The sequence below is a fragment of the Gallinula chloropus genome (assembly GCF_964237585.1).
Source record: "Gallinula chloropus genome assembly, chromosome: 10".
NCBI lineage: Eukaryota > Metazoa > Chordata > Aves > Gruiformes > Rallidae > Gallinula > Gallinula chloropus.
Window position 1 is genome coordinate 23,057,681 of NC_140095.1, and position 13,365 is coordinate 23,071,045.

At 43.1% G+C, this 13,365-nt stretch overlaps 1 protein-coding gene across 1 annotated transcript; it reads left to right on the forward strand.

Moving 5' to 3' along the window:
- Positions 1-5,329: 5,329 nt before the first annotated feature.
- Positions 5,330-13,149, forward strand: REEP2 (receptor accessory protein 2; the record flags this gene model as incomplete). Its single annotated transcript, XM_084268503.1, has 9 exons — positions 5,330-5,361; positions 5,763-5,835; positions 8,023-8,099; positions 9,514-9,582; positions 9,790-9,910; positions 10,476-10,589; positions 10,948-11,095; positions 11,408-11,565; positions 13,075-13,149. The coding sequence occupies 9 exons, from the start codon at positions 5,330-5,332 to the stop codon at positions 13,147-13,149; spliced, it is 867 nt and encodes a 288-aa protein (XP_084124629.1).
- Between the last annotated feature and the right edge of the window lie 216 nt (positions 13,150-13,365).

A 13,365-nucleotide genomic window follows, 5' to 3' on the forward strand; every position in this document is an offset into this window, starting at 1 on the left:
TGGGTTAATTCCATCTGATTCAGTGGAAAATGATGGTCTCAGATCCATGAATGATTCAACTTCACCATATTCCTGTTGTGCAGAATTTCTTGTGCACTTCTGTGGTACTGGGTGCATTCTGCATGGCTGATTGTAGCTGAGATGTTTCCTCCTTTGTGTGTACATGTATATCAGCAACTAGATAAGGATCAAGAGGACAAAGACTTGGCTACGTGTAATGCAGTAGTTTGGTCATTTCCAGCGTGGTGACATACACGGAGTTCTGCATCTTATGCTGAACCTGTGGCATGTGTCTATCAAATGTTGTCTGCCTCTTACATTTCCTTGTTTATTAGTCATAGAGTACAATCAAACTAAAGCAATGTTCAGGCAAAATCAGAGGAATGATTTGCACAAAATTTACAGATTAAAATTAAGAAATATATAGCAGTCCAGATTTTAGACCAGATGAGGACAGGAAGAATTTGTAATGTGATCTGGCAAATTGGTTCCAGTACCTTACATTTGAAAACTTCCATCGTTCATCTGGATCGTAGGCATCAGGAGATGGAGACTACCACTTCCTTTTGGTGAGATTTTCCAAGTAAGTAATGTTTTGATATGGGGGACAAACTTGCATTTATATAAATTCAGAATACACTTCTTAATTCTTGCCTGATTCCCACCTAAGGCCTTCAGTTCATTGAAAGCTCTAAGTGTCAGCTTTTAGAATTCTGTCCAACTAATTAAAATGTAGCTGTTACTGCACAGCAATACAATATTCATATGTTTATGGATGTGTATATTGCATGTATTATGTCCTACATTTTATATGTGTATCTATAGAAAACCTAGACAACTGCAGGGGTCTGGTTTTGCTTTTGTTTTCTTTCAAATATACTTAGCTTCTGCTGTCTGCTGTACCCTGTAGTCAGGAATATTTTATGGTACTTGTGATTAGACTGTGAAGTTCACTGCAGGTCTGCCGTGTTGGTGCTGGAAATAATTGTATTTGGAGCTTCTACTACTTTCTTTGACAGAAGCTGCAAGATTTAATTATGTTTCATTTGAAAGTATGTCCCTTTGTTAGCTTTCAATCTAACTAGGCTCCAGAGCCTTTTTTTTTCCTCAAGAAGTTTGTTCTCTAATTACGCTTTTAACCATTTTCCTAGCTTTGTCGTTCTCTCGTGTGCCATTTCACTTTCTTGATGCATCTGTCTTCCAAGATGAACAATTTTGGACTATAGAATATTTGCACAGACTCAGCTCAGTGCTTCTCATTGTTCCTATTGACTTTCTTGTGCCTCCTTTTTGTTCAGCTAACCAGTTTCAGACATAAGATGGGTCGAGCTACATGCAGGCTTTTAATGTTTATTTACCACGCATTTCTCATCATTAATTTCTGAAACATTCCTGTTGCTGTGTTTCTTACTAATGCTAAGCATTGAGATTTCCAGTAGTGATGGCTGTATTGACTTTCCCGAGTAGTGACAGCTAATTTGGGGGCTGTCACACATACCTTTATACATGTATGGTTAGGGTCCTCTCAGGGGTAGAGTTTATGTGAAGGGTTAGTATAAGTGCTCATCCTCTGCCATACTTCATACAGAGCTTATAGCAAAAGCAGCCAAAGTGATTATAAAATCTGTTTCAAGATGTACAATGGTATTTTCTGGTTGCAAATTTTAAAGGGGCAGCTGATATGTTAGCTGGAACATAAACAGATTAAAGGAGACTTAAATCAGGGAGGGAAAATAAAAAGCTTCAGTTGCACATCCTAAAATTTATTTCACTGCAGTCATGACGTGTTCTACTGAATGCTGTCTTGCTAAATGTCTTAATGGAGCTGCACAAGATAGTGGGCAAGTCCAATATTTTAGTATTGGGTTTAAGTTCTGGCTGTCTTTTAGACAGCGTCCTTGGAACTGCAGACAAGTGGAAGCAGGAATTCAGGATTATATGGCTGTTGGCCTGCCTAAGTGAATTTGGACTGCATTTCACTCCTTTTCAACTCAACAGCTTCCTTTTCTTGATTAAAAATGTAACAATCTGCCAGTAGCAAACTGAACCAGGCAACATAAATGTGAGGAAAATTAACTACTTAATACATCAAAGGTTGTGATCCATTTGCTGGATTTCTGAAGGATTGGAGAAGTTAAATGTCAAACAGTAACTTGAATTTACCTGCAATACAAATAGGATGAAAGACATTGCCAGGTCAGGTACTCTTCAAAATTACTGTCCCTATATATGACTGCCCTCTCCTTCCTTAGTTCTCTTAGCCCTTCGATAGCTCTCAGACCTTCTGCAGTTAAGAGGTATTGATTGAGCTGAATGACACGTGCTAGTGACTTCTTCATGCATCAAGCATACCTTGCAAGTATTGCCTTGGTGAAACAGGAGTGTGAAGCTACACAGTATTTGAGTGAAGCATGCGGTTGAAGCACCTGGGGATAATGCATCTTACAGGCTCTGGTAACTGGTATGTAATCTGATAGTGAACTTCAGTGCATAGGCTTGCTTGTGGTCACTCTCTCCCAGTGCATCTCAGGATCTGAAACCAGCCCACAGCTTCCTTTCCTCTTAACTGGCAGTGTCTTTAAGATCCCTCTTCTCAACCTTTGAAAAAGAGCTGCATGCTCCCACCGGGCATTTGAACAATAACTAGGCAGAAATCACCTTCTCTCGCTCATCCCCCAGCTCTTTCTCTGCCTTTATCTGAGCTAATACAAAAATGGTAAGGTGAGTTTGAAGAGCTAGATATAACAAAATACACCTGCTTCTCCTACGAAGTTCTCTTATAACTAAAGACCTCACAATCACAAAGCAAAACAGGTAAAGAAGGAAAATGTTCTGAGAATAAATTCCTAGGGCCTGACCTCCCACAAGCTGTTTCAACTGTCAGCTCACATTTTTGCCACGTTTCCCTTATCCCTTTCGGTGTTTGATATGCTATAACCTGCACCTTTAAGCATCAGAGATGGTTTCCATTATGTTCTTCCATGTCATATTTCTTCCTAAGACCCTTATTTATTCTTCAAAAGAATTCCAGAATCACTTTTCTGTTCTTGAGCCCTGACTAATTGCTCTTCCTCTTCATCACAGCAACTTCCTCCTGTACCTCAGCTTCAATAGGATATTTAGATCTGACCTGGTGTTGTTCTAAAGGTAGCTTTGCTTAAGCTGTTCTGCTCAAGGAACAGTTAGTTTTGGTTCCTGTGCCTTATTGTTTAGGCCATAATAAATTGATAGACACTTGCTCACCTATTTGTAGAACACAAATTTGTTACACAAGTTATTTCAACAGTATCTGCTTGATAAATAGCCTTAATTTGAAAACTATCAATGGATTACTTTCCTAGGTAGATATTAAGATCTTAATTATATTACAAAATATTAGTAATAACTTAGTAAAAAATACTAATAAAGCATTCTATTTTAATTTGACCTGCAATTGACTTTGGAACAAAAATAGCCTTTCAGTACCAGTAGTTTCTCCTTGTGGGAAGGTAAGTTAATGAATTAATTTCTTTATGATATGGAAATAAATTGAGCTACTTATTGCTAACTGTAAATTGCCAACTTAAATTACTTTTCCTGAAGTTGTTCTGAAGCCTAATGAGCTGCTCAACAATGAGCTGCCACTTAGGATATTCACAAGACCATCTGCTCTACTAATGTTCATATTCTGTTGCTCTTACCACCATTATTTCTATGCATTGTGAATTTTCATACTGCTCTGCAGCACATTAAACAGATTAAAACACTAATGCATGTTTTATTTAGGTGCCACTTACCCATGCTGCAGTCATTTAGCACTCCCATGTTCTTCATATGTTACACTCACCAGGTCTCTGAATTTTCTCTCTTCTATCTGCATCTTCCACTCAGCTGAGTGAACACATTATTCAAGTACCAGAGCTGCTGCCATGCTGGTCCCTGATAGTAAACTGGTGTGGTTCGAAATAGAATAAATTCATTTGAGGGTGTTCTTGTGTATTATTTGGACGTGAAAGAGCAGATTCCTCTTACCCTGTTTGTAGGTCAGTTACACTGTCATTTGTGTGAGTTGTACAGTCCCTTTTGCAGTCATGGCCATTTGTATCCAAAAGCAGACTATGACAAGATGTTCTTTGTCACTGATTGTAGAGGCATTTGTGATTTCAACTCTTGCATGTAATGGAAAGATGCTAATGTTTTGTATTTTGTTGTCATTGCTCATTATTCTGAAGTTCATGCACTCATGAGAAAATTCTTCCCCAGTGGCTCTTTGTTTTTGCTCTGACTCTTTTCTTTGGTGTCTTTACTTTGAATAAAGGCTATTTGGCAAGTAATGAAACTGCCATAGTGCCATGCTTCAGGGCTTGTGGGTTGGTTTTGTGTTAGCTGAAGAACCTCAATAGTTTTCCCTATTTTTTTTTTTTTTTAGTAATTAAAAACCAGCTGATGTAATGGTCATCTTAGTGTGATCCAGAGGTCTGCACAGCAGGCCTTATCAATCCTTGACTGCAGTGTGCATGTAGAGGCTGAGGAGAGGGGAGGGCCCACTAACTACCTCTGGCTTTGACTGAGGAGGATTCTCTTCACAATGATCTTTGGTAAGTTGTTCCAGTTTCTGGTACTCTGGTATGCGTTCATCAGCCCCTCAGGTGGAACAGGAGCTATAGGTAGCACTGAATTATCCAGAAAACTACAACTAACTGCCTTCATCCCTTTGGTTTGATAAGCCCCAACCTCTGTGTGCACAAGTTGGTTTTGATTTATATGTGGTTTGGGGTGAGCCAGGTGCCGTGGGGCTTTGAAATGCTTTTAAACCTAACTAACCTGTTTGCAGCATTTAGTCGCTGCTGTCTTGAACTCCCTAGAGCCGCCAGCGTCACGGGAGATGGCTTCCGCCGCGGCCGCTGCCCCCCGCCCCCCCCAAGTATCCGTGATCTCGTTCAGCACTTCCTCGTCTCAGTCGGCATTACTCTCCTGCCCTCGTTCCAGGCGCCCCCCTTGCCGGCTCTGCTGTTGTTAGCCTCGTCTCCCCGCTGGCGGGGCTCCGGCCCCCGGCGCGTACTATTCCTCCAGGGCTCGGGTGGGTGCGGGGGCCCCTCCGGTGCCGTCGCTGGGCGCGTCTCCTGTGCGGGGCGGGCGCCCCGAGCCGCCGGGGACTCCGCAGCAGCGAAGGGCGGGATGCGCGGGACGCGCTGCGGCCCTTTCCCTCCGACGCGTCGGCTCCTCCCCTTCGAGTACCCGGGGCGGGGCTGCGCTTGCTGCAGGAATCTGCCCCTGAAGAGGCGCCTCCCGCAGCTGCTGAGCCTCCAGCCGCCGCCCGAGCCCGCCTTGCATCGCCGCCGCCGCCGCCATGGTCTCCTGGATCATCTCCCGCCTCGTGGTGTGAGTGTGAACGGCCGGGCCGGAGGGATGTATGGGCCGCCGCGCAGGGCCCTTCCGCGACAGGGGCGGCCTGGGGGACCCGGGCGCTGCCCGGACCGCGGCTGCAGCGGTGCCGCAGGTTCTGCACCGTGGGACCCCGCGCCTCGGAGGGGTGGCTGTGGGGACGGTGCTGTAGCGGAGGCGGCAGCGGCCGAATACCGGCGGGTACGCGCAGGCTGCCGCGGCCCAAGGGCGGTGCGGCGGTTGAGGGCGGGGGATGGGGGGCGGTGAGGCTGAGCCCCGCCTAGGGCGGTCGTGGGGGACCGGCATCCTGCGGGAGCCGCCGAGCAGCTGCCTGTGGTGGGCCGAGGCAGCTGACTGCAGGAAGCTGCAAGGCACTGAGGGCTCTGTTCTTCTCGCAGGCTGATCTTCGGCACCCTCTATCCCGCGTACTCCTCCTACAAGGCCGTAAAGACGAAAAACGTGAAGGAATATGTGAGTATGGGCTCGCCGTGCTGGCGCAGCGCCTGCCCTTGCCCCTCATAGCAGCCCCGCCGGCCCCCGGCCTGTTCCCGAGGCGAGGGCCCTCCGGCTCCGCAGGGGTGCGGGATCGGCCAGGCCGCCTGAGCAGCAGCCCCGACCGTCTCTGGAGAAGCTGCCGAGGAAAGGTTCTCACTAAAATAGGAGGCTTCAACCCATAAACGTGGGCTGAGTGAGGAAGGGAAAGCAGGGGAAACACTGCAGTCCAGAAGCATCTGAAAGTCCCGGACCAGTTTTTTTCCTCTAATTTTATCCTTTCTCTGTGTCCTTTTATTATGTTCTGGTGCCACTTTTTTTTTTTCTTAAAAAAAAAAAAAAAAGGAATAATTTTGCTTGGCTTGCATCTTCCCATCAACCTGACTTGTGAATTGGTGCTTTCTGTTGGTCAAGACTTCATCTTCCTTTCCAGAATTGTGCCACCATCGCTGTCTACACCATTGTGACAATTGCCATCTTTAAAATGCCAAATGCTTTTTAGTGATGTCGTGTATTGTTTTCTTAGAGAAGGAGTATTTTAAGTTGATCAGTGGAGGCAAGAGCTATTTAATATATGGGTGGGATGAGTTTATGTTTATCTAAAGCAAGGAATAATCTGGTGGAAGAGAGGTAATGTGTGAATAGGGTAGCTATTGCTTTGCGGTGCAGTCTGTGACTCTTCATCCAACTGACTCTGCTCCTTACAAAATGACACATCAGCAATAAATCTTGCAGCATATTGTCCTTTTTGCTTCATGCTGCTTCAATCTCCTCCAGAATTCCATGGGCCTTTCTTAGGTGTTTGCTTAAAATTCAGCCCACTGGTTTTTGAAGGAGGTGCCAGCTGAGTTGACGGTCTCCCTCATAGTGGACAGCGTTACAAATCACAACGTCTGGCTGAGGTTTTTTAGGTTTGGATTGTTGTTTTGGTTAGGTTTTTTTAATGCTGGTCTCAGCAGAGAAGTTCAAATGTGAATGCTCAGGAGGCATTGGTAACTGATACAGTGTTTTGAGATACAGTCAGAAATAAGATGACCCTTGCTAAACTTTATTTGTAATAACATTATAAACTGAAAAGAAAGCATGAAACTATCTGAATAACCACATGATAACCAAATTTTCCAATACGTGCAAAAATAGGAAAAATACCTGATTTTATAACTTAGTTTGCTGTAACAAAGACTGTCACTAAACAGTTAATGTAGTTTTAACGTATGAATTAATGTGTAGATTTAATATGTGGATTTTCCTTGATTCAGTTTACTTCTCCTGTCCCAATCTTGATGACACTAATAGTCTAAAGTTGCTTTTAGGAAAGGTGACCAATCCTTTCCATTTATCTGCCACTTACATCTATTTTCTTTTAACAGCATAGAAAACTGGCAATTTCCCTTTTAAGGTATCAACTTTTCTGTGTATCAGGTTTTTATAATTCAGCTGATTCCTCTTTAGGAATAATTGGCCTGTAGCTGAGAGACTTGTCATTAAAACAGTAGAGTGTGAATGAGTGTGTGTGTTAGGGGGAAATTATTTTATGTTTGCTTTGAAAGAAATGCCTACAGCTCCAAACAAAGGTGTGAGAAGCAGAGAGATAGATGATAAGCTCTTACTGAGCCTTTATTTAAAGAGAAGTACACAAGTAATTTCTGGGAGTAATGATCAAGGCAAAGAATACCTACTACTGAGTTAGAACAAAATACTGTGTCTGTTAGTTTGGGTGCAGGTTTTTTCTTGCCAAGAAAAAAACTTCAGTTTCAATGGTAGCCTTAGATTTTCTTTATTTATAGTCTTGCATATGTTTGTGTGTTTAATTACAATAATAACGATAACACCAAGGACTATAACTTCTTAAAGTGAACTGCTTAGTCTTTTTAGATAGCTTATTTGAGACTTTAGCACTGTCGCATGATGATACTGCTTCAGGGCCTGCACTCATCAGTATATCTGTGTGTGTTTATCAATGTAGAGCACATTAATCCTACATGCTTTCCCAAACTGTAATGTAACATCTGGTGTGTGACCATCCCCATTACTGGTTATATACACCACCTTATTGCTGAATTCACCTTAACGTGTCGACATGATGAGTCATTTTTACTGAGAAGACATTTTGCTTGTTTGGGGGGGGTTCTGATGAATCTCGATTGAGTGACTGTTCTTTTGCAGGTGAAGTGGATGATGTACTGGATTGTATTTGCCTTTTTCACCACTGCAGAAACACTCACAGACATTGTTCTTTCTTGGTGAGTTCCTTTGTGGCATAGGGGGTTTTATTGTGTTTGTACACAATAATTTGTTGTAAAAGGAGAGAGGGAGTAGTGTTGTTGGGTTGCTAAGAATAAACTGTCATTCCTTCAGGAGTTTTTCAATTCTTATGAAGAGTCTGCAGGTTTGTAGATACTGTGGGTAGTAGCTGCTGTCTTGGCTGTTTCATCTGTACTTGCAAACAGGATAAATACACAGTATCTGTAAGAGGAGCTTATCCATTCATAACGCAAACTATTTTTGAGCAGCTGTTAATGTGAACTGGTGAAGTTTGAAAAATGCTGTTCTAAAAGACACTTATATTTTATAAGTGGTAGAAGGAAGGGATGGACCTGTTTTGCTTTCTAAGCCAGTTGTGTGGAGAAGCATATCAGATACACTTCTTTGTGGTGTTTTGTATTATGAAATTGTCTTCCATTAGTGGGGTGGGATGGAGTGGAGTCCAGGGGAACAGGCTCTTCATCCTTTTGGTGCTGTGTGTCATGCTTGCCAAAATGGAGGTCTCCAAATGTGGCTAATCATTGTTACATAGAACCACAGACTGGTTTGGGTGAGAAGGGACCTGGAATACTGTCTAGTTCCAACCCCCCTGCACTGGGCAAGGACACACTCCACTAGCCCAGGTTGCCCAAAGCCCCATCCAACCTGTCCTTGAACACTCGTGGGGTTGAGGCACCCACAACCTCTCTGGGCGGTGTGTTCCAGTGCCTTGCTGCCCTCACAGGGAAGAATTTCTTACTAATATCTAGTATAAATCTACTCTCCTTACAGCTTAAAACCATTACCCCATGTCCTGTTATTACATAACCTTATAAACCGTGCCTATCTAGGTTTTTCATGTCTTTAGCTGAACACTTGGAACAGGGTATCTTCAATTTCTTCCTTGCTTTAGTGTTTGAGCTTTGCATACATCTCTGAAACAATATTAGTCAAGAGTTGCATCTCTTAGAAATGTGAAATGGCTACACATGCCTTACAAAAATGTGCAGTTTCCCCTCTTCGTGCATAAACATTGGACAGTAGACAAAGATCTAGTAGAGTACAAGAGCTTTGGCTTGTTCAGGTAGTTAAAGTGGACCACTGAAAGCAAGTCTCTTACTACTGATACAGTAGAAACTTTGCATTCAGTTGTTTCGGTCTCTGCTACTGTATCTTCACAGAGACTTTACTGAGGAGGTGTTAAGAGTTGAAAGACATGCTGCCTGCTCTCTCATTTTGTGTCAGAAACTGAGCCATGAGCTTTAGCAGGAACTTAAGATTCATTGAGATACCTAGTAGAGAACTTTGCAAAATGAGAGGAAAACTAATTACGTATTAACATCCAGTAGATAGTCTAAACAAACTTCAGAACCATGAGAGTAGCTATCAGATTGTAATTCGGTGTGTTTGCAGGGCTGAGAGATGCCCTGTTTATGGAGTTTTCATGGCTATGGATGAAAGACTAAATGAGACTCGAAGAAGGTATGTCCTAGGATTTCAAAGAGGGTTCTGCTATTCTGACCTGATGTATTGATTCTTGTTTCTGAGCCTTTATCTTGCTTTTGCTCTTTCTGCCTATGCTGCTGTCTACCAGTTATCTCCATCTATCTCTGTGCTGATCTTGATTCCAGTTCTCCATCTTTCTTTCTCTCTCTCTTTTTTTTTTTTCTCCTTCCCTCTTTCCCTCAGGTTTCCCTTTTATTTCGAGCTGAAAATCGCATTTGTGATTTGGCTGCTCTCCCCTTACACCAAGGGCTCCAGTGTCCTCTACAGGAAGTTTGTGCACCCAACGCTCTCCAATAAGGAGAAGGTACTTGCTTGTTGTTAGAAGATAACGACCTGTCTGGGAGCTAACTGACTTCTGGTTCAGTTATGCCACAATAAAAACTGAAATGTGTGAATCATGCTTGTGCTGACGCTAGTGGATGTAGGATGACTTTGTTCCTGACAACAATGTCATACTGCAGCTTACTGAAGATTGTAATGTAGCCAGTAGTTTGCCTAATGCTTAGAGGCCGTGTTTGGCTAACCTGGTGTTGTGAGCCCTTATAGTCACTGCCAGTAGTTAAGCTCTTTGAATCAAGATAGGAGCAGCATGTTCTGTAGCCATGCGTTTTTTCACACTGTCAGCATAAGAAACTGCTTTGTTTCAGTTGTTACAATTTGGAGATAACATGCTTTAAGTAAAAGTTGTATTTACAAACTTTCTGTAAGTAATCAAGAGACTGCAGTTATGTGATCAATGACAGCAGATGCTGGTAGCCTGGAAAAAAGTATCCAGGTGTGAGCTTTGGGTTTTTAAGGGTGATGGTGGGGAGACTTTGACCATGTTTGTAACAAGGAGCTAAATTCCATGTTCCACATTGCCTTCCTAGGAAATTGATGAATACATTACTCAGGCTCGTGACAAGAGCTATGAAACCATGATGCGAGTTGGCAAGAGAGGGTTAAACCTTGCTGCCAATGCAGCAGTTACTGCAGCTGCAAAGGTAATGCAACACCTTCTGTAACATTTAGGAATTCCCCGGCAGTTTAGTTTTGTGTGCCAGCAATTAGTGCTATGGGTCTGTTAGGGACACTGGTACTTGTTGGCACCATTCTACTTTTCCTTTCTTCTGGGTGCCTTGCTGTTAATCCCATCCTTTGATTTACAAAAAGTGGAGGGAGAGTGGAATGGATTTTGCTTTAATCTCTTCCCTGCTGGTCTTGGGAAAGTACTTTTTCCCCTTTTCTGTTTATTTCCATAGTGGGGAAGAGGCCATATTTCCTCTTCTTCTGAATGATTCCATGTGAGATGATCTTGGTGAAGGCAAAGTGCCTTTGACCCTAATATTAGTGTCCTTTTAGGGCCAGGGAGTTTTGTCTGAGAAGCTGCGAAGTTTCAGCATGCAGGATCTCACTCTGATCCGGGATGAAGATACTGTGCATATTCGAAGTCATGAGCCACCGCTGCACCCTTCTGGTGGGAGTCTTCTTGAAACCATTGAGGATTCAGGTACAGAGCACCTCTCCTGGGCCATTTTATGAGTCCTCATACAATGACCTGGGGGGGGGGAGGGTGTGCAAGTGTTCCCTGGACTTTTCATACATTCTCAGAAGGAATTCAAGATTCCAGACCAGATGGCAGAAGGTGTGTTGTCCTCCCTTGTCCCTTCTCTTCTACTAACATATCTCTGTAGTTCCTTGGTGGTTATTCCTAAGGATTGTTGGCATCTCCCTTTCATGTGGCCCTTCAGGATGGGCACTTTTAGACTTAATGTGATTTTACTCAAAAGTATTTGGTAAAACTTTCTCTTTTATTCCATAGCTTCCTGTTGCTCCTCAGGAGAAGAAAGCAGTGTGGCACAGAGGTCTAATGGAACCCCATTAGAGACTAGAACAGACCCATTAGATGAAGATGCAGGAGATAAACTTCCTAAACGTACCCAGAGTCTCAAAACTCCTAAGAAGATGATGAAAGCTGAGGTGAGCTGGTGTGTAAATTATTTCCAGCACGGAAGTTGATTTGTGTGCTTTGTTGGAAGCCTCTGGCTCAGTAGTCTCAGTCATTTAAAAGCTGTTCATATAAACTTTGTTGGACTAGATCTTTGCTAGCTGAGTTCTTGTCCTGGGTTCGGCTGGGGTAGAATTAATTTTCTCTCTAGTAGCTGGTGCTGTGTTTGGGATTAAGATGAGAACAATGTTGGTAACAGGAATGATTTTAGTTCTTGCCAAGCAGTCAAGGACTTTTCAGCTTCTCATGCTGCCCTACTAATGAGAAGGTGGGGGGGGCACCTAGGAAGCTGGGGGAGGACACAGCCTGGACAGGTGACCTAAACTGGCCAAAGGGCTATTCCATACCATGATGCTGTGCTCAGCATAAAGGGGAGCTGGAGAGGGGAGGAGTGCACGGCTCCAGTGTGCACAGTTTTGGGGATGGTCCAGCTTTGGGACAGCTCTGAGCTGTACAGTCTGCGTTGTGCAGTTAGATGAGAAGCTGCATTGTATATCATCAGTTTGAGATATTTTGCTATAAAGTCTTGTTATTTCTCCCTCCCTTTGCTCTCCCAGTAAACTATCCTTATCCCAACACACAAGGTTTGCCTTTGGTTTTCTTTTTCCCTCCCCACCAAGAGAGCAGCTGTGTGGTACTCAGCTGCCAGCTGGGGCAAAACCACAACAGTCCTACATCACAGAACTTGGCATCTACTTACTGTACTAGTCTCTAGCTTTTGTATTTTTATCCCAAGGCTTCTGAGTTGACTCCTGTTTTCTTCTCTAGCTTATTAGGTAGTAGCAAAGAAAGGAGGAACATAATTTGCTTCCAGGCTGCCTAAAGTGAAGTCATGAAAACACAGTAATGACTACAGAAATTCTGATAAAGACCTTTTTGGGCATATTGGGTTTTATGCTCAGTCTGTTTGGAACTTTGGTTTCAGATAAAGGAATTGCAGGAAGTTTTGACCAATCTGTGAGATTGCCCAGAAGGGCTGAATGCATCTTAGATCATAAATGCGCTCTTCTTGCCAGTACCTAGAATGAAAGATACTGGAGTAAAGTGTGCAAACTGGTTCAAGACGTTTCTACATCTTTCAGAGAACAGCACTGGGGATGGCAGTCAAGAAGCAGAAAAGTTCTAGCAGTGAAGTGTTATCTGAATGTTACCAGTTTGAAATACTGATATGCCTAATCTTTTGTTGAGACAGCTGCCTTTGATTTTATTTTATTTTTTATCACACTCTTCCTGTTTTAGAATGTATTCCTCTCCTGGTTGATCTTTGATGGATATGTTCAGAGTGATTTGTTTAATAACCAAAACCAAATGGAAAGGTTAAATAAGGTTTTTGAAATAATGGATGACATAAATAGGGTCATTGTGGTGTTGTCATTTTGTCCTATTTTCATTCTGTATTCTTGTATCTTTCTGTTTAACATGTAAGTGTTAAAGTAAACTAACCTTTAAAAAAAGATGCCTTTTTTCTTCTTTCTCCTCAGCTTCCAGTGAGAAGTGTGAAAGCCAGGCCTAAGAAGAAAGCTGCAGGCTCTCTTGCTTCTGGCGAGTCATCATAAGACCTCTCCCATCTCAGCACCTGTCTCTGTCCTGGGATTTGCCTGTCACTTTTGAAGGGAAACTCCCCAAAGGAAGGGAGCTGAGGTCCATGTACATAACAGATACTGCTTTGTAGAGCTCATTCCAAGGCAAGGGGGAGGCTAGGATTCAGAAAATAGAGTAGAGGATGCACATCCTCAGGAATTTTCTCCTTTTCATCTCTCTGTTGGAGGGAA